At 49.0% G+C, this 18969-nt stretch overlaps 1 protein-coding gene across 1 annotated transcript in view; it reads right to left on the bottom strand.

The window, feature by feature from the left end:
• MED12L (mediator complex subunit 12L) overlaps nucleotides 1–18969 on the bottom strand; it is a 370846-nt gene that overhangs the window by 38889 nt on the left and 312988 nt on the right. The window contains exons 30-37 of the mRNA XM_045294999.1: nucleotides 15578–15689; nucleotides 12622–12711; nucleotides 11401–11510; nucleotides 10896–11031; nucleotides 9845–10006; nucleotides 6790–7152; nucleotides 4664–4820; nucleotides 517–740 (exon numbers count right to left, since the gene is read on the bottom strand). Coding sequence (XP_045150934.1) covers nucleotides 517–740; nucleotides 4664–4820; nucleotides 6790–7152; nucleotides 9845–10006; nucleotides 10896–11031; nucleotides 11401–11510; nucleotides 12622–12711; nucleotides 15578–15689 — 1354 coding nt within the window. The remainder of the gene's footprint in view (nucleotides 1–516; nucleotides 741–4663; nucleotides 4821–6789; nucleotides 7153–9844; nucleotides 10007–10895; nucleotides 11032–11400; nucleotides 11511–12621; nucleotides 12712–15577; nucleotides 15690–18969) is intronic.

The following is an 18969-nucleotide window of genomic DNA, read 5'->3' on the forward strand; positions in this document are numbered from 1 at the left end:
GGCGAGTCCTTGGAGGGGGGCCGAGTCGGGGAGACGGTGGCGATTAGAAGAGGGAATGTGTGCTCACAGGGGGTCACCTTGGCGATGAACAGCCTCCTTTCAAGGGAGTAAAAAGTGGTCATCCCCTTCTGCTTTTATGGGAGGGGCGGCCCTTTCTGTCAGGACCACGAGATCACCCCACCGGCTAACAGCACAGGCCTCACCAGAGAGAAGCCGTGCCTGCCAGCACACGGCGGTGAGTTCATGAAACATGTGATCGGTGTGGCTTTGAATGATGTTAATTATCCCAAGGGCACCTGGCAGGAGAATGGTTCCCCACCCCTGCTTCCGGGCATGCGTTAGTGGGTGAAAGGAGAATGGGTCTTGATCAGCCTGTAGAAGAGCCATACCCGGACTCTGGGGGCACCCGTGGAGACACACACATCAAGAAGGTAGACTAGCTGCCCTGTGCTCATCCCCAGCTGAGAGCGGCCATACAACCCCTGGGAGGCCGGCCGTGGCCGGAGTTGGACCAACCTGTTGGAAAGGAGGGGTCTGGGATTGCCTGAGGAGCCGCTGTTGCTGCTGCTGTTGCTGCTGCTGCTGCATGAGCTTCATCTGGATCAGCTGCTGCTGGGACGTGATGGCGTGCAGGGCGGGCGGCTGCATGGAGGCGCCCGAGCGCCGCTGCAGCATGTTGGACAGCGCCTGCTTGGTGTTTGTGGGGACAAAGGAGCCAGCAGGGTCCAGTCTGGAGCCACCTGCAAGAGCAACCAGACAGTACTTCTAAGTTTGTGTGTGTGTGTGTGTCAGGGGGGGGATTGGTCTTCTTTTATTGCATCAAAATGCAGACACCGCTAAGTCTTACTTTATGATTTAAAAAAATGCAACCAAAAAAAAGACTTTTCCTATTCTCTGCAAACATCAAAAAATTGTTAAACTCCAAAAGCTCATTGCTGGGGTGCCGGGGGTGGGGAGCGAGAAAAAGGGGGAAACCCATCACAGGGTTGGATATACAGCCCATGCCCAAGGAGACGAATAAACAGAAAGGTGGGCAAAGGGAGACAATGGACAACAAAGACACGAAATAACAATACTAATAATATATAATTGATCAAGGATTCCCGAGGGTGGGAGGGTAGGCCAAAAAAGAGGAGTTGATACCAAGGACTCAAGTAGATAGTAACTGTTTTGGAAATGCTGAGGGCAACATATGTACAAGTGTGCTTCATACTATTGAATGATGGATTGGTATAAGATTTGTAAGAGCCCCCCAATAAAATGCTCAATTAAAACAAGAAAAAAACACTGCCATCAAGTCAATTCCAACTCGATATGACCCTATAGGAGAGGGTTTCCGAGACTAACTCCTTACGGAGTAGGAAGCCCCGTCTCTCTCTTACGAGGCTGTGAAGAGTGACATGGTGTCCAATGTTGGGGAGGGTGATACAGGAACGACATCTTTCTAAGGACAGGGAGGCTGATAGAGGAACGACTGACTTGGCGTGTTTTTATTATTAGTACCTGGAGGCATCACTTTCAGTTGATAAACGAACACAACAAATGCAACACTGTCGGGCAGGTTCTGGAATTATATGGGTTATAAAATAATACAGAGCTCTCAGAAGCATACTTCCAAAAAATGAGCTGCCGTCATGACTCATTTTTTTCAAGCGGCTTAAAAGGGAGCATAGCAATTGTAAATAAAATCAAAGCGCACAACCATTTGGTTTTGTTTCCATTTTAAATTCATGGTAAATACGAGTGGCTGTTATAGTAAAGAGGCAGGAAAATACATTTTTAAAAATCAAACTGCTTTGAAACTTCAAAAACCATGAACATAGAGGAAAAAATCTTTTTTGGGGGAAGCTAAAAGCCCAATGAACATGAAACATTGACTAGATTGATATTTAAGAAACTAAAAGAAAGTTTGAACCCATCTGCATGTAAGGTGGACTTCAACAAATCATAAACAACCCAGTAAGTAAGTAAAAGTACGTTCTGTACGGAGGGGCAGTGGGAGCTGGGGACTAGGAAAAGGAGTCCTGGGCAGGAATGTGGCTGACAACTTAAAGCAGGGCGGCCACTGGATGCCTCTCTGAGAAATGGTGTTTGACCAGAAAGCCCCTGCAAGTCAGATCTTGAGCACCGAGGCACATCACCTTAAGGGATACACCTGCAGACAGACAGACATACTCATGCATGTATGCATACCACGGGTTTAACTCATCTCTCCTTTTTTTTTTAAGAGTGACTGTTGTCCATGTTGTTCACTGTTGATACCTCAGCTCCCCCAACAGGTGTATGATGTTGCTGTCGTGGATGCTGTCGTTGTGAAGTGCCATCAAGTCACTGTCAACCCACAGCCACCCACTGCACCACGGGACGGGACACTGCCCGGCCCTGCACCATTCTCACAGTTGTTCCTGCGTTTGGAGCCACTGAGGTCACCACTGTGGCCTCTCTCTCTTTTTTTTTTTTTGCTGCCCCGTGACTTTACCAAGCATGGACGTCCTTCTCATGCCTGGGACTGGTCTCTCCTGACAACGTGTCCAGAGGATGTAGGATGAAGTCTCTCTATCCTTGCGTCCAAGGAGCGGTCTGGCCGTACTCCTTCCAAGACAGACTTAGGTGTCTTTTCGGCACTCCCACGGTACTTTCGGTATTCCTCCCTCCTCCCCCAGTTCCAAAGCGCCGATCCTTCTTCATTCCATGCCCAGCTTTTCCACATGTGGGAGGAGACTGAAAATAGCATGGCGTGGGTCAAGGGCGCCTCCCACCTCCAAATAACGCCCTTGCCTTCCAACACTTCAGAGAGGTCTTGGGCAGCCAACAGACTCAATGCAATGTGTGGTTTGCTCTCTCGACTGCTGCTTCCAGGAGCCCGGATGGTGGGTCCAAGCAAGACAGAAATCCTGGACAACTTTCACCTTCTCTTCATTGGTCATCATGTGACCCCCTGGTCCAGTTGTGAGGATGCTGGTCTTCTTGGCATCGAGTTGTAATCCATACTGAAGGCTACAAATCTGAGTCTTCATCAGCGAGTGCTGTTGTGATGCTTAATACATCTGGGTGAACAACTGAGTGGACCACCCAGTAAGGGCAGACGAAATAGGCACATTTTGTAGATGAGCAAAATGAGGCATAGCAACATTAAGACTTGTGCAAAATTAACCGCAGTGTGTGGTGAGAGGCCAAATATCTAAATCCCAGACTCTTACCCACTAATTTACGGGACAGGATGTGGATGATTGTTAGCCACAGTGTATGAACCAAACATTTTCAGCATTATATCCCAAGGCTTCCAAATGTCATATTAAAGTTACAATAAAAATCACAGCATACTAGGATATAATAATATAATTGTTAAGACACAAAATAACTAAAGGATATAATAAAAAATATTTGTTAAGATAGCCCATACTAACATAACGTAGACTTAAAGTTGTAAAATAATGTATTTTGCCAAAATAGGCCAACTTCCATGAAAAAAGAAAAAGAAATTCATTTCTTATTAAAACTCACTGGTATCAAGTCGTGCCAACTCACAGTGACCGTATAAGACAGAACAGAACTGCCCCGAGGGTTTCCGAGACTGCCAATCATTACAGGGGAGCCTCATCTTTCTCTCATGATCTTTCCTATTAAGAGATGCTTCATTAAGAAGCATCCTCATTTGGGAAATAAAGTTACTTTAGCTTGAATCAAAGCAGTCCACAAAATTGCAAAGGTGTACTTGAATATGAGAGTTTTCACTGATAGCTAAGTCTACGTTTCGAACCAAACATCTGAGATGCTTCATGGTATAAGCAATTTAAAACTCACGGCAGAGGAAACCGATAAAAGATAGTGTATACTAGTTTAAAGCACTTATCAGAATGCGATCTTTGTACCTAGATTTCACAATGCGAAACCTTTGTGCACTTCGCAGTGCCTCGCTGAGAATTCACGGGAGTCCTGGGGACATAGGGGTTACACTTTGGGCTGCCCAACCGCCACGGTCCGCAGTTTGGAACCCCGAGCTGTGCCTCGTGGGAGAGACGCGGTGTTTTCTACTTCTGTAAACAGTTACCGTCTGGGCAACCCACAGGGGCCGTTCTACCATGTCTCGCAAGGTCATGATGAGTCTGCACTGACTCGGTGGCAGGGAGTGGTGGTGGTGGTGGATTTGTTTCTTTGTCCCTGGGGATTTCACCTGCGGCAAATTTCCCTCCATCAGTGAAAATTCACAACCAGCCCACAACCTGGTGGTGATGGTGGTGGTGGGGGAGGAGTAGGAAGTGGTCAAAAGAACTAAAGAAACTGCTGTGGGGAGGAAATGACAAATGCCAATGGATCATTAACTCGAAGAACAAAACCCTTCATGGCCACTGAGCCAATGGGGACTCACCGCGAAAGTACATGACAGAGTAGAACTTGCCCTTGTGGGTTTCGGAGACTGGAAACCTTTACAGGAGTCGAGAGCCTCCGTTTACTCCCGTGGGGCGGTGGGTGGTTTCCGAGCTGTTGACTCTGGGGTGCGTAGCCCAGGCATTCACTGACTCACTTTGCCACCAGGGCTTGAGCCCATCATTAAGTTCGTGAAGGCCCCAACGGTGTTGGAGGTTCCGGGTCCAAAGCAGGGAAATCCCAGAATTGTTCCTCCCCTGAGAGCGCGTCTGGCGTGCCCTCTGTCCACACGTACCTGGAGTCAGAGCCTGGTTCTGAAGGAAAAAGCCGGACTGCTGGGGCTGGCCCAGGAGGTTGTAGCCCCACAGGGTGGATGTCGGATGATGCATCATTTGGGAGGAAATGGGTGAGTAATTAGGAGGCACTCGGTATATGTTGCTCTGTGGATAGTCCTTGAATGCAAATGAAAACCAAACAAGTTACTTAATCCCGCATACCACGCAAATCATAAATCAGATCCTTCCTGTTCCTAATGGTGGGAGATTGATGTCAAAAGCCTTTGCTGGACTTAAAATGTACTTCTGTTGTGGGTGTGGTGGTGGTGGGGGTGGAGTGTTGGTGAGTGGGAGGGGTGCTTCTGAACTGTTACTAAAATACTAAAAGGGGATTGAGCACAGGAGTTCTGGACAACTCCCACAGTGGAATCGGCATCTTCAGCTACTGTGTCTCTTGCTCCTGTGACCGTCAAAGGCCTTCCCGATGACTGCGGGCCTGGAGAAGGGTGCTGCTGCAAAGGTCTCAGGAACATTTAGACCCGTCTCTCCTTAGTTCCCAAAGCAGTCACCACCCCAGAGTCCCACCTGTTCCTCACAGTGGCTAACAAATCTACCTGCTGGTCCGGTCTCTCACCCTCCTCTCTCCTCTAGTCTAGCCCTAGGTGTTCTCATGCACCCTTGAGACGATGTTCATGCCCCAAAGGGCAGGGCAGAGCTGCTGCAGAGGGCTGTGGTCTTCAAGGGAGCAGACCCGGACAGCCAGCCTTTAGATGAGCTGACGGGGGTATAACTCTCTGTGCCATGAAAACGCAGCATAGGCCTGGATGTAAAGGGATAGGCTCAGTCACGTAGCGCGGGAAGAGGCGGGGACTCTGGGCAAGGAAGGGGCGTCAGAGACTTTGCATCTGAAAAGAACAAACATCCATGCCTATCACAGGAGGGGCTGGGGGGGCACGGGGAGCTAGCACCCACTAGAATAAGGAAGAGGCAATGTCTTGGAACTGACTGGAGGGAGGGCTGCACCACGTTTATGGCTTGTGATCGAACTATTGATGTGTGTGGTACATGCGTCGGATGTTGGTGACATCATTCAAAAGAAACAAAGGGAAGACAAAACAAGACTATGCACAGAGTGACTCGGAGGCCAGACTGTGGAAGAGCATCTCTGTCCCTTCAAGACCAAGAAACATGGTAGGGAGACGGAACAGAAGGTCACCAATCTTCAAGCGGCACCCGCTCGTGAGAGGGATCACTTCTAGGTCACATCAGCCATTAAGATGTCAGCTTCTTAGCTATCAGCTAAGAAAAGGTACGTCTTGGTGTTCACCAGGACGTAACAAAACAATCATTTGCTACCGATGTCCTATCACTAACTTATGAATATATAACTGCCACATTGCAGTAAGGACATCCTTGAATTTTACTGGGGTGGGTGGGGTAGGGGGGGAGGAGGTAAAAATCAAAACAAAACTCTCCGGCATTTTCAAAACAATCTTCAATGGAAAATGATTTTAAATTCTAACTCACAGGTCTGCTGCTTCAAAGATACTACTGCTTCTCTACGCAGAGAGCACCGATAGCTAAAGCAAGAAGAAGCAGAACTTTTAAATTAAATCTGAAACTTAAAAAATAAAAGTGACAGCATTTTCAATTCTTAAAAGTAAAAGGATCAGAAACGATGAAGTAGGATGAAATGGAAACCTATGAAATCTCAGAAGCATCCCATTGCATGTGCCGGATGGAGCTTTCTCTGGAGAGGAACCAATGAAATTCCTCATTCCTCATTCACTGCAGACACGCCCTCGGAAAGGCAATACAGTATTTCACGTGTGCGATATTGACCTATCGTCAAAAACGCGTAAAATAAAATATGGGGTTCCACAGCTCTGAAATATCCAAAGTTCCCCACCTGGGAACTCTGAAGCCGTGAGGGTATTCAACACTCTCAACGGCGGCCTTAAAGCGAAGCAGAGTTGTTAGAGGCGCAGCAAGGAGAGCAGGAGAGACAAGTCACAGCTGCTGTGCCATTCAAGGGACGGCCACAGACCCTCGGTCACAGCCAGGCCCGCAGGGCTCTTGATCGTGTTTCCGGGGGGCTGGCAAAGCCCCGCCGAGAAGCCCGAGAGACCCCAGCTTCTGTACTTACATCCACCCTGGAGCTGGATTTCGTCTTCCGCTTCCTTCCTTTCGTTTTCTTCTCTTCATCCATTGTGGATTTTCCCTGATCGGACAGCTCCGCTGACTTCCGTTCTGGTTCCTGAGAGGTGGGTGATGTGGGCTCTTCCTCCTCCTCCTCGGGAGGCAGGGGCAGGGGCTCGAGGTAGTAGTTTCGGGGCTTGGGCATGAGGTGCGTGTGGTACAGGAGGAGGTGGTGCTGCTCCTCGTACTTGATCACTTTCCGGTCCACCCGGACAGTCCCAAACCAGGCCCAGGAGAGCGGCGCGGGGTTCTTCTGACCCTCAAACAGGTCCCACGGGGACACCTTCTGCTTGGCTGACACCTGGAGACCCTAAGGTGAAAAGAGCCACCCCCACAACAAAAACAGCTCGTGAGAACGTGCTCAGTCCTCTCCCGATTCCCGGGGAAGACTTGCGTGGAATTGCGCAACATTTTGGCTGGCGTGGGTGTTTCTTAGCGTGTAGCAGAGAGGTCAACTAGTCAGTACAAAGGTTATACAGCGAGACTGCTGCCGTGCAGTGAGCGGCTAGCGTGAAGAATTTTAGCTCAAACCAATGGTCCTTTCCTCCACACCGTTAAGTCTCCAAACTTACTTGGCCTACCTCCACCTTTTTCAGGGGAAAAGAAATGTGTGTTTTTTACACTCAGTAGCCCCCTAGCTATTACAAACTTTTGTTACCATCGCCCAGAGCCCAGGATAGAGTATAGGTGTCTGCTTGTGTCGCTCCCCTGGATCAGGGCAGTGGTCCCCAAGGGGCGCTGTGATACTTTGGGAAACACTGCCCCGCACCATGCTCCGTGGATGTTGGAACCAAGGTTACCAGTTGTCATCTAATCAATTCTGACTCAGCACAACTTCGTGCATTGCGCTGGTCTTTCTGAAGCCGAGGGCCGGGTGCCTGATCTATTCCGAGGACTCTCTGGGTGCATTCAAACTACCGACCTTTCGGTTAGTAGTTGAGTGCATACCCATTTGTACCTCCCAAGGACCCCTGCAGGAGACAGTCTGTTTGTTCCTACTACAAAGGAGCATGCTTCATTTAATAATATACAAATCAATAAGCACATCTGATCTTTGAAAAATGCGGGGTGTGGGGTGAGGATTGGAGCTCGGACCTCCATCGCAGTTGGAAATCCATGCAGAATTTGGAGTTGACTTTGGACAACATGGGTTTGAATTGTGGTGGCTCACTTACTACATGGTCTTCTGCCCCCCCCCCCTGCGGTGAGCTCTAGTGGGGTCTCTGTTTAGAATGAGAGTTGCTCATCAGACTCTCTGGGGAGTGGTACCTGCTCACTTGGAGTGGAACTTGCTTGTTCAAGGTCAACTGCAAATCAAGTGGTCTTTAAGAATACTGTGAAGTCGCTATGCTGGCACGAAATGATAGGCATTTACCAACCTTCCTCATCTATGAGGTTTAAGACGATGTAGCAATATAAGAATCATGGTACAGATGATCGGTAATTGAGCTCATAGGAATGCCAGTCTAAACCTGTACAGACCGGATTCAGTACAGGGACCTTTAATGAGCTTAATGCCAGTCTGAATGGTTAAGTGCTGTTATTTCAGAACTTAACTTGTACCAACAGGCATGCATGAAAATTTTTTGGTGAATCAAGCTAGTCTATAGCTTGAGCCTAGAGGAAATATTATTCTGTTTCTGAAAACCAAAATGTCCCATTTTTAATATTCACTGGTATGGTCTCTTGGGACTTTTCTTGGTATACTGATTAAAAACCATCTTTTCCTCAAATTGGGCCCCAAACCACTCTTGGGGCCTTTGATAAGATAAATGGACGCTGCTGTTCTCATCTGAAGACCCCGTTTCATGGGTGTTCTTCCTCCAAACCAGCTGTCAAGTCATGGTTTCCGAACAGCTGCTGTCCTGAGTGGACTTCTTCCCTGGGTGCAAGGCCACGTAGTCAGATGCCCCTCTAGATAGGTCCTCACTGCAAGCTCCGCTGCCATGAGCTTCTTGCCTTTTTACAGCCCCTGGGATGAAGGCTGCAGGCTGCTCTGAATTAGTGCAGGGCTGTACTTCCCCCATGAGACGTGTTCTCCTGTGTGTCTGTACCAGCTCTCCCTGCCAGCCCCCACCCCCACTGGCCTGTACCACACTGCCCCCGGCCGCAAGCTGCTCTTTGTCCTTCCAAATGACTCAGCTGTCAATTCTGCAAAGCCAGCTTGGGGCACCTCCTCACCGCCCAGCCTGTTGTCATGACACACAAACCTCACCAGTGCAGCAGACTCTCACTTCCCCCTGGAGTGCCCTGGTCTCTGACTGAGGGGGGCGGGGGAGATTTCAGAGAACCTTCATAACTTACATAACACACGGGTTCACCTTGTGTTCTCTGCCTGATTAGAATATGAAATGCCAGCACCTTGAAGCCATTTTTTTACTCAAAAGAGATGTTTATCAATGGAGATTTTTTTGTTTCTTTTTAAAACCTAAACCCACTCTGCTTCTTATTCTAAAGTCAAATCAGAACAGGTGTTGGCTCTGGATTGATATTCGTTTTTTTTAAGGTGAACTCGGTGCTTAGCCCTCTCAGCAGGCTGTCAGGAATGTACGTCAATCTGGGTTAAAAAAAAACAACCACCACGTAATAAGGAGCTACACCAATTCACCAACTGCCACTGCACTGATATGAAGGAATGAGCGTGGAAGGAGCTCAGGACCTACACGATCGAGGTGCTTTAGGATTCCTGGTGGCAATGGTGGGTGACGTGGTAGCTGCGCCCCCCCCCCCCAAGTCAGCAGTTCCAACCCCCACCCCTCCCACCCAGCCATCCCTAGGGAGAAAGATGAGGTTGTCTGCTCCGGAAGAACAGCCTCAGACCCCTAAGGAAGCAGCGTTCTCGTTCTCCTCCGTCCTCTAAGGTTCGAAGTTGGAACTGATTTGGATGGTAGCGGGGGTGGGGTGGGCTTCCTGGGGGGTTTTAGAAAGGCAACCTGTGACTAATTTTATCCACCGGTGCTTTTGTATGTGAGGGGAATATACACACGTATGTCCACTCTTGCCTGTTTCTTATCGATCGAGTCGAATCCAGCAATCTTGTTTCCTTTTGTGTCGATCAAGGACCCCATCGGCTCACAGGTGATGACGTCACACGTCTGCTTCGGCAAAGGCAGCAGCTGCTGGACCTTGTCGATGCTTTCTGACCGCTTGTCTCCGAGCTCTTTCTGGAGGGAGAAGAGAGAAGTGGAGCAGAAATGACCGTGAAGGCAAACGTCGCCAAGAAGGAAGTGCTCCTCTGAGACATTTCCTTCTCTACAGCTGCCCAGCTCGCGACCTGGAGCCTGGTCTACAGAGCAGCTCTCCATCAGCGGGAAGAGACGTTTCATTTCTTCTATTTCAGTAGAAAATAGAACAACATACAGGCACCCAAGTGACACAACCACCCTCCCGGTGCTGAAATGACAAAAATCCAGGGCGGTGTTCACAATCAGAAGGCAGGAGCTACAGCGTGGAAGGGACACCTTCTGGTATCCAGGGTCACACTCCAAGGTAACCGACAGTTATTTTATTGGCAAGGTAGCCAAGGCGTATTTGATTTTCTTCTCCTGCTGCTTGCTTACCATTTAGTTCAAAGGTTCTCGGGGCGCTTGAGCAAATGAGTCAGGTTTAGAAAGATCGATGCATATAGCTTTCAAACATCTGTGTGGGGCCAAGCACAGGTTTAGCCTAGATCGAATGCTGGTGGTCTTGTTTGTACAGGGGGCTTCAAAGAGTTTGTGGGAAGATTTCGTTGTCTTTAAGTTCCTTTTTTTTTTACCCATGAGCATTTAGACGGTGGACTTCTACAGTTCTTTTAAAAATTCAACATGTGGTGAAGCGATTTATAAAATACATACATACATACATATATATATATATATAAATAAATAAACGGAAGATTATATGCTCGTAATTTGGGGGTACTGGCAAACTGAGGTTAAAAAACCATTCATCACGTGAGATTAACTTGGATGCCATGGATAACATGCAATTTAATTAGGAAGTCAAGATAAACATACTGTAACACATCCACAGGCAGTTTGAGCTCCGAACACAAACAGATCAGCAACTTACTTTCAGTTTCTTGACCAAGTTCATGTAGGCGCGTTTGTTCTCCTCGGACCCCCCTGGGGAGGCAGTGGACAGGTCGGAGGCTAACGTTCCGTTGATTAAAACACCCAGCATATCAAGAACGGTCGTGAATAATTCACTAGGGTGGAAGGAAAGGAGTGTTTGCACGTTGAAGCCACACCGGGAGCCGCGGAATGAAGTGGGCATTTGGGTTTGAAGCGCAGGCTTTGTAAAACCGGTAGCCGGTGTATCGGCGGGTCAGGAGTCTAGGTGGTGCGTCAGGTAAGCCCTCGGTTGCCAAGGTGCAGGCTGGAAGTTCCCACCCACCTAGTGGGGCCCCGCTGGGAGGGAAGAGGTGGTGACCTCCTCTTAGATGACAGGCCGGGACACCCTTGGGGGCAGTGCTCTTGTCACCAGGGATTCCAACCAGCTCCCCATCCCCTGAAAACGGCCATGCCCCGCACGTGCCTGCCTGCAGGGAGGCAGTCGCAGGACGGTGACAACTCACTTGTTAGTGTGCATGTCGACGGTGCTGGAAGTGATGATCTGAAGGAGCAGGAGCGCCCAGTCTGTCGTCCACTGGGTGCTCCTCTGCACGGTGTCAAACATGCCGCCCACCTGCCACAGAGAAGGCCATTGAAACACGACATTCCGAGACCGCGAGAAAGACCCCCCCATGGCTTCATGTCGCCCAACTTCAATTAGCAGAGAGAGAGAGAGAGAGAGAGAGAGAGAGAGAGAGGACACACGCTAGTGTATGGGTCTTCTTGCTTCTTCCTCTCACGGCTGCATGTGTTAGTTGGCTCCCTTTACTTTCTTTACCAGAGGAAACTGGCCATTCGAAACATCTAAGTGTATGAGGACAATGATTTTCTACAGGTTTTATTACTTCTGATTTGAGGGCCACGTGACCAAAAGCCCCCACCCCGGCGACTTAAAAATCTGGGCAGATCATCAAGGTGAATTCTATGCCAAACGGCTGGTGTTCTTTCACGACTGCTCTTTCAGGCGATCCACGTTGACGATGTCAAGGCCATTCAGTTAAGTCTGCGCAGGTCAAAAAGCCAGAAGTGATGATCTGCAGCTGTTTTCTATCAGGACTGACTCTCCATCTCTAAATCAGGCCCAGACGACCCGGTGACACAGAAGTAAGGATGAGCAGGCGCCCGGGCCAGCAGGCCTACCTGTTCAGTGGGTGGGGGGATGGTGGGGGTGGGGAACTAGGTTAAAACCAGGGACCAACACATCAGGAAAGCCAACCTCCAGAGCAGCTTTGGGTGCGTCCCATCCCGTGGTAAAGGAAGAACGGAAAAGCGCAGGCGATGGGTGAGAAAGGTGAGCTTTCTGTGAAGCTGCCTCCAGGTAGAATTTGTCTTGATCTGATTCATGTGAGAGAAAGTTTGGCAGAATGTTGACCCAAATGATCGTGAGCATCGTTAACCCGTACAGATCGGACGACCGTGTCTCAAAGTGGTAGCGCTCCCTCTCAGAGGTGCCCTCCAGCACACACTGCAGAGGAGAGTCTCTGGGGGGGGGGCTGGTGAGGAAGGCAGGTCAGTGCCCCCAAACCTCTACGACTGGAAGTCAGTGCAGACAGGAAGGGAAGGAAGAGACGTGTGTGAGAGACAGGGAAGTCATGAGGAAGGGGCCTCACCGTTGAGAACTGACAGGGCCAAGTTCACACCTGCCTACGTGTTACAGGAGGGAACACACCAGATGAGCCTCTTACCAAATTGAGCCGCAGTTGCAGGGCTTCGTGCATCATCTGCCTGGCTTTCACGTCATCTTGGTAACGCTCTTCTCGCCAGTTACTTAAAATCTGAAATGTTTCAAAGAAAAAGAAATCTATTCCCCGATGGACAGTTGAATTTTACTCTGGTTTAATGTGAAAGCAATCTTTATGCTGGCGGCTAAAAGCCACTTGTCCATCTTTATCAAATCCGTAAGGAAAGCCACAATGAAAATCCTAAAACATCCCTGCAGGTGGCTCTCTCCCCTTTACAATCAGAAATCTGTGAGTGCTGATTTACATTTCCAGGTGTGTTCCTTCGTACCAAGTCTGGCTTTAGGGAATGATCAAGCCAAACCCCAATCAAAGAGGTATTTATTATTAAAAGATCATTTTACTGGGGGCTCTTAGAACTCTTTTAACAACCCAGACATCAATTTACATCAAGCATATGTGTACATATGTTGCCATCATTAGTTTCTAAACCTTTACTGTCTCTTGAGCCCTTAGTATCAGCTCTTCTTGCTTCCCTCTCCCTTCCCCCTCCACCTCGTGAAAGAGGTATTTTTAAAATACACTTTCTTTCTTTCTGGCTTCACTTGCCACCGTTGGCACTTTGTAAAAACACGTTTTAAGGAGCTTTGTTAGCCTACACTTCACGTATCGTACGATTTAATCTCTCCATTATATTAAGAGTTGTGCAGTCGTCACGGCAACCGACTTCAGGGTGCCTCTCCTGGTCCTGATGAAGGTGTGTCCAGGCGAGACAGAGGGGCGTTCGTATCCGCCCCGTGTCGTGTTTCCAGGAATAAGCTTTCGGGACTCTAGAACATGTATTGTTTGACGCGTCATTGGAGGCGGGGCTGCATGGTGGGGAGTCGTCCTCCTTGGTGACTAGGGGCAGACATGATGTTTAAAAAAGCCTGAAAAGCAAGGTCCCTGGGAGAACAGCCATGGGCTGATCATCTTGTGGAGTGCGAGGCTTCGCCATTGTGTGTGACCATGCCAAGGCAAGCCATGGATGGGCAAGAGGCTGGCATAGGATGGCGTGGGCAGAGTTGTGGCAAAGGAGAACCATCTTTGCAGGAGTTGAAAGGAGTCACGTGCAGGAAGTAACGCCGGCACCTCAGCAGGCCAACTCCCCAAATCTCTGTCAAGGAGACAGGTCACTTCCAACTCTGACTCGGGGTGGAAGGCAGATCCTAAAGCACGGGGGTCTTCCTGGCACTTACGTGGCTCGGGCGGTGGGGGGAGAGCAAAGACAATGTGGTCCACTAAGCTTGATGGTGGGACAAGGGCATGGCTCTTAGACTACGGAAATACCCAGCAGACGAATGATAAGTGAACACCACGTGAACAGAAACACAACGTCAAGCACAGGGCGAGGTTGACGGGGGTGAGGGAGGCAGCTCAGAGCGGGGTGGTGGCTTCTTTCAGAGAGTGACCGAGGGAGACTTCCCTTTGGATGTGCCATCTGAGCAGCAAAGACCTGAATGGAGGGAGGGGGGCGAGGGCCTTCCGGGCGAAGGGGAGGGAAGGAAAGATCCCAAGGTGCTGAAATGGGGGCCTGTTTGGGAAATTCAAGGGATGGCGGCATGGCTGATGCAGCGTGAAAGACGTAGAGCAAGGCGAAAACTGGTGGGGAATGAGGTAGAAGGGAGAGGGAGAGCCCGATCACCTAAACCAGTGGTTCTCAACCTTCCTCATGCCACGACCCGTTCACACAGGTCTTCATGTTGGGGTGACCCCCCCCCCACCATAAAATTCTTTTCGTTGCTACTGCATCACTGTCATTTTGCTACTGTTATGAATCGTCAGGTGAAATAGCTGACATGCAGGAAGTATTAGGTGACCCCTGTGAAAGGGGGTTGTTCGACCCCAAAGAGATTGTGACCCACAGGTTGAGAAATCCCAGGTGCAGATTTTTAGCCTCGGTCTCGTACGGGTATTTTCTGCCTGGGCATAATGTGCCTTGCATGTTAGAAGGATCATGCGGCTGCTCTCTGAGGACTACCTCCCTCCTGACCCACAAGTGGGAGATGATGGTGCCACTTGGAAAGACGGAGGCTCTGCATCTAAGTCCATCTAGGGTCCTTCAGGAGAGCGCCCCTAACAGGGGTCCACCGGGCTCTGCTGCCTTGCAATGCAAACACCCCATATGTCCCTGCACCCACTCGGCTCAGATGCCATGGGCTGTAATTCCCGGTTTGGCCACTCGGTTCCCTTGGGATACACAGAATGCGCATGTCCCAGTGACCGGGAGAAATCTGACGGGTGAAAGGGCCAACTCCAAAATTCTTGGAAATTGAACCCACATGCATTTGGATTGGATACACGAGGGCATGAAGGAGTCCCCGGGGTAGTACAAGCAGACAGGAGCCCCCACTGATACCAGCAAGACCGATGGCTGAAAGCCACCCACAGGTGACCTGGAAGAAAGGCCCTCGGTGTCTGCTTCCGGAAGATCACAGCCACTGGAATCGCGATGGGGGCGGCTCTAACCCGCAGGCATTAGCTGATCACCGTGAGTCAGAAATGAGGTCATGGCCGTCGGTCTGTGTGCGCCCGGCCGCGGTTTGGTTCTGACAGGGACACGGCACTGAGTTTCTGAGCCGAAAGAGCCCCAGTCAGACCGTTCTGGATGCTAGGAGCCTTCCTTCTAGTCCTCCACACGCCCACGCAGCTCTTTCCAGGCCGTGGCCCAACCCGGCAAGGCGTGGAGAGAAGCCGTTACTCAAAAGCTGGCACAGGCGAGTGTGTCAAAGGTTACCTTTCCTGTCTCTAGCGATGATGTGTCTAACTAACAGGATGAAAACGGTGCCTTGGCCGCTGGAAGGGAGACCGGGGCACGGGCTGTGTCTCTGGCCTCCAGCCCTTGTTAGGTTACTCTCAGAACTGGAGAGGAAAACACATTAGCGCCATTAGGAAGACATGTTCCCAGAATGCTCTCCCTTACCTGATTAACTTGATTCTGGAGGGACGTCAGGAGGCCTTCCCTCTGTTCGTCTTGTCCCTTCAGGCAGGTGAGTACCAGTGAGAGGAAAGGCTGCTGACTCAAGAGAGACATACTGCAAAGAAGGAGCAAGGGAGAGCTCGTTAGCAGGGACGGAAGCTGGGCTCTTGTCCTGAGTTTATTTGCCCTCATTTATTTTACCACGAAAACGAGGAGGGGGTGGCAGTAGCCAAAGAGGACCGAAAAGTCCAACTGTCTCTCTACAATCTGTGATGCTTCCGAATTAGAGTGCTCGCTCGTCCCTCGAAGGCATCCCCACACTCCAACCTGTTAGTCAGGCGAGGAGGGATTTGAGGACCTGGTGGGTGTTTGACATCATTAACAAAGACTCAAATGCACAAAAGGCCTGTCAGCAATATCACACACAGGATCAACGGTCAACCGGAAAGTTTCCTCTTATTTTAGAGTCCAGGAAACAGGTCTCGATGTGTGTGATGGTGTGGTCTTATTCAACGGCTGGTTTTCTGCTGTAGTTCAGCAGGTTGCTCAAGGCTAAAACAGAAGGGTATTAAGGGTTAAGATGAGAAACTGGGCCTGCTGGTTCCGCACTGTGCTCGCTGGGGCCCCCTAGTGTCCACACATCCACAGTGCCACAGCCTCGCTCTGTTGGTACCTGGCTTGCTTTTTAAAATTATAATTATTATTATTTTATATCATTTTACTGGGGGCTCTTAAACAGCTCTTATAACATTCCACACATCAACTGTATCAAGCATTTTTGTACATAGGTTACCATCATTTTTCTAAACATTTACTTTCTATTTGAGCCCTTGGTATCAGCTCCTCTCCCCACACCCCCCAGCCCTTATGATCCCTTGATAAATTAAATATTTTCACATCTAGAATACCTTTATTTTAAGTTAACAGATCCTCTGTGTTTACTGAATGTAAATAATTTGAAATTTTCTTTTTTATTTTAGCATCTGTTATTTTTCTTCGGCCATTTATAAGACAGGGAAATGGCAATATATTTTATAATTCATGCATCCATTCTTTTTCAGTTTCATTTTCAATTGGTACCAGGCTTTCAAGGCATGCAGTAGAAAGAATAGAATGCTATGAAAGACCATGAGGGCCTAAAATATATTTGGCAGGATCTACACAGGGAATAAGTCTTTGGTGATTTCCCGCTACTTGAGGGAAATCATACTTGAGGGACGGGGATAACCTGGTTATCAGACAGTATTGGAGAGATGACTACAGCAGATGAAAATGCTAACCCTGACTCGATTTAAAGCCTCATCATGTGATCTCCCCTCTGATCCATTTTGGGCTTGTCTGGTTTTTAATAGTTTTGGTGAGTTGGTTTTATTTTTTGCCCCTCATATTGGGTTTGCTGTGTTGCATTTTGTCATCGTTTGTAGCCCTCTTGACTCTTTGCTGTGTGTTTTTCTATGTTTTTTCAGTAGATGAAACCAAGGAGAGGTGAATCCAGAGAGAGATCAACTAGAATAAGGGTTCCTAGGGGGTGGGGGGTGGTTACAGTGGTGGAGGTGCAGGGTGGGGCCAGGGGCTAAGGAGAGTTGATATCAAGGAGTTCAAGAAGGAAGACAATGTTTTGACAGTGATTCTGGCAGCAATGGTGCAACACTGCTTGATAAGAACTATGGAACAGTATGGTATCCTAAATGAAACTGTTTGGGGGGAAGAAGAAAAAGAATCTATTTTTAAATGTGTATTTGCATACCATTTCTTCAGCTCGTACAGAACCGTTGTCAAGTCACAGAGACAAACATAGTGCTAACATATAAAGAACGTGACTTCCCAAAATGACAGGAGGCCCAGGTACTTCCACGGGGTCCAGTTGCCCCAGCAGTCCTGAGGCACCAGCTCCCGAACAACTGCCTTTCAAAGCCTCTGTGAGACCACCTGTCCCCCGGGGAGGTGAGGCAATGTCAGTCTCATCAGCCATTAGCAAATCAACCTTGACAAGCACAATGGAGCCTTCTGGCTGGTCAAGGAGTCTGGGCCAAGATGGTTGGAGCCGTCGCCTGGCAGAACAAAGTAGCTATGACCCTGGGGCCCCAAGAGTCCATGCTCAGAATCAGAGCGACTGGGCTGAAAGCCCAGCTTCCTGACGTCGTGGGTGTGAACAGCCTTACTTAACCTTCCCAAACCATGACTCCTTATCGGATTAGGAAAACAATTGCCATGCCTGGCTTCTCTTAGAACTTTAAACACTCACATACGGAATGTGATGTGAACGGGAACCAGCATTTTAACACCGTCCTGGCCGCTCCCGAGATCACGAGAGGACTAGACAAGTTCAGGAGTCTTCAGAAACGGCAGCACTGATGGTCATCCTTCTCCTTGACCCGGCGAGGGCTGCTCAGTTCCCCATGCTTGGGCCTGGAGATGAGGTTCTCTTTCTCAGTAACATGGGTGCTTTTCTTTCTTTTTAAATAATTTTATTGGGGGCTCATACAACTCTTAACATAATCCACACATCCATCCATTGGGTGAAGCACATTTGTATATTTGCTGCCCTCATCATTCTCAATACATCTGCTTTCCACTGCAGCCCTTGGTATCAGCTCATTTTTTTTTTAGCTCCTCATTTTTCCCTCCCTCCCTGTTCCCCGTCCCTCATGAACCCTTGATAATTTATAAATTATTATTATTTTATCATATAAATAATGCACGATGTCTCCCTTCCCACTTTTTGGTTGTCCGTCCCCCAAGGAGGAGGTTACATGTAGATCCTTGTAACTGGTTCCTCCTTTCTGCCCCACCCTCCCAGTATCGCCACTCTCACCACTGGTCCTGAGGGGTTCATCTGTCCTGGATTCCCGGTGTTTTTAGTTCCTATCTGCACCAGTGTACATCTTCTGGGCTAGCCGGATTTGTAAGGTAGAATTTGGATCGTGATAGTGGGGGTGGGTGGGAAGGAAGCATTTAAGAACTAGAGGAAAGTTGTGTGTTTCATCGATGCTACACTACAACCTGACTGGCTTGTTTCTTCCCCGAGACCCCTCCGCAAAGGGATGTCCAGTTGCCTTGGGTCCCCGCCAGCACTCCCTCTCATTCACAATGATATGATTTTTTGTTCTTTGGTGCTTGATACCTGATCCCTTCAACACCTCGTGATCACACAGGCAGGTGTGCTTCTTCCATGTGGGCTTTGTTGCTTCTGGGCTAGATGGCCACTTGTTTACCTTCAAGCCTTTAAGACCTCGAATGCTATTATCTCTTGATAGCCAGGCTCCATCAGCTTTTTTCACCACACTTGCTTATGCACACATTTGTCTTCAGCGTCCGTATGGGGAAGGTGAGCACACAATGATGATTTTTTGTTCTTTGATGTCTGATAACTGATTCCTTCAACACCTCATGAT

The sequence above is a fragment of the Echinops telfairi genome, unplaced genomic scaffold (assembly GCF_000313985.2).
Source record: "Echinops telfairi isolate 266 unplaced genomic scaffold, ASM31398v2 ScPeMD7_4225;HRSCAF=4972, whole genome shotgun sequence".
Classification (NCBI taxonomy): domain Eukaryota; kingdom Metazoa; phylum Chordata; class Mammalia; order Afrosoricida; family Tenrecidae; genus Echinops; species Echinops telfairi.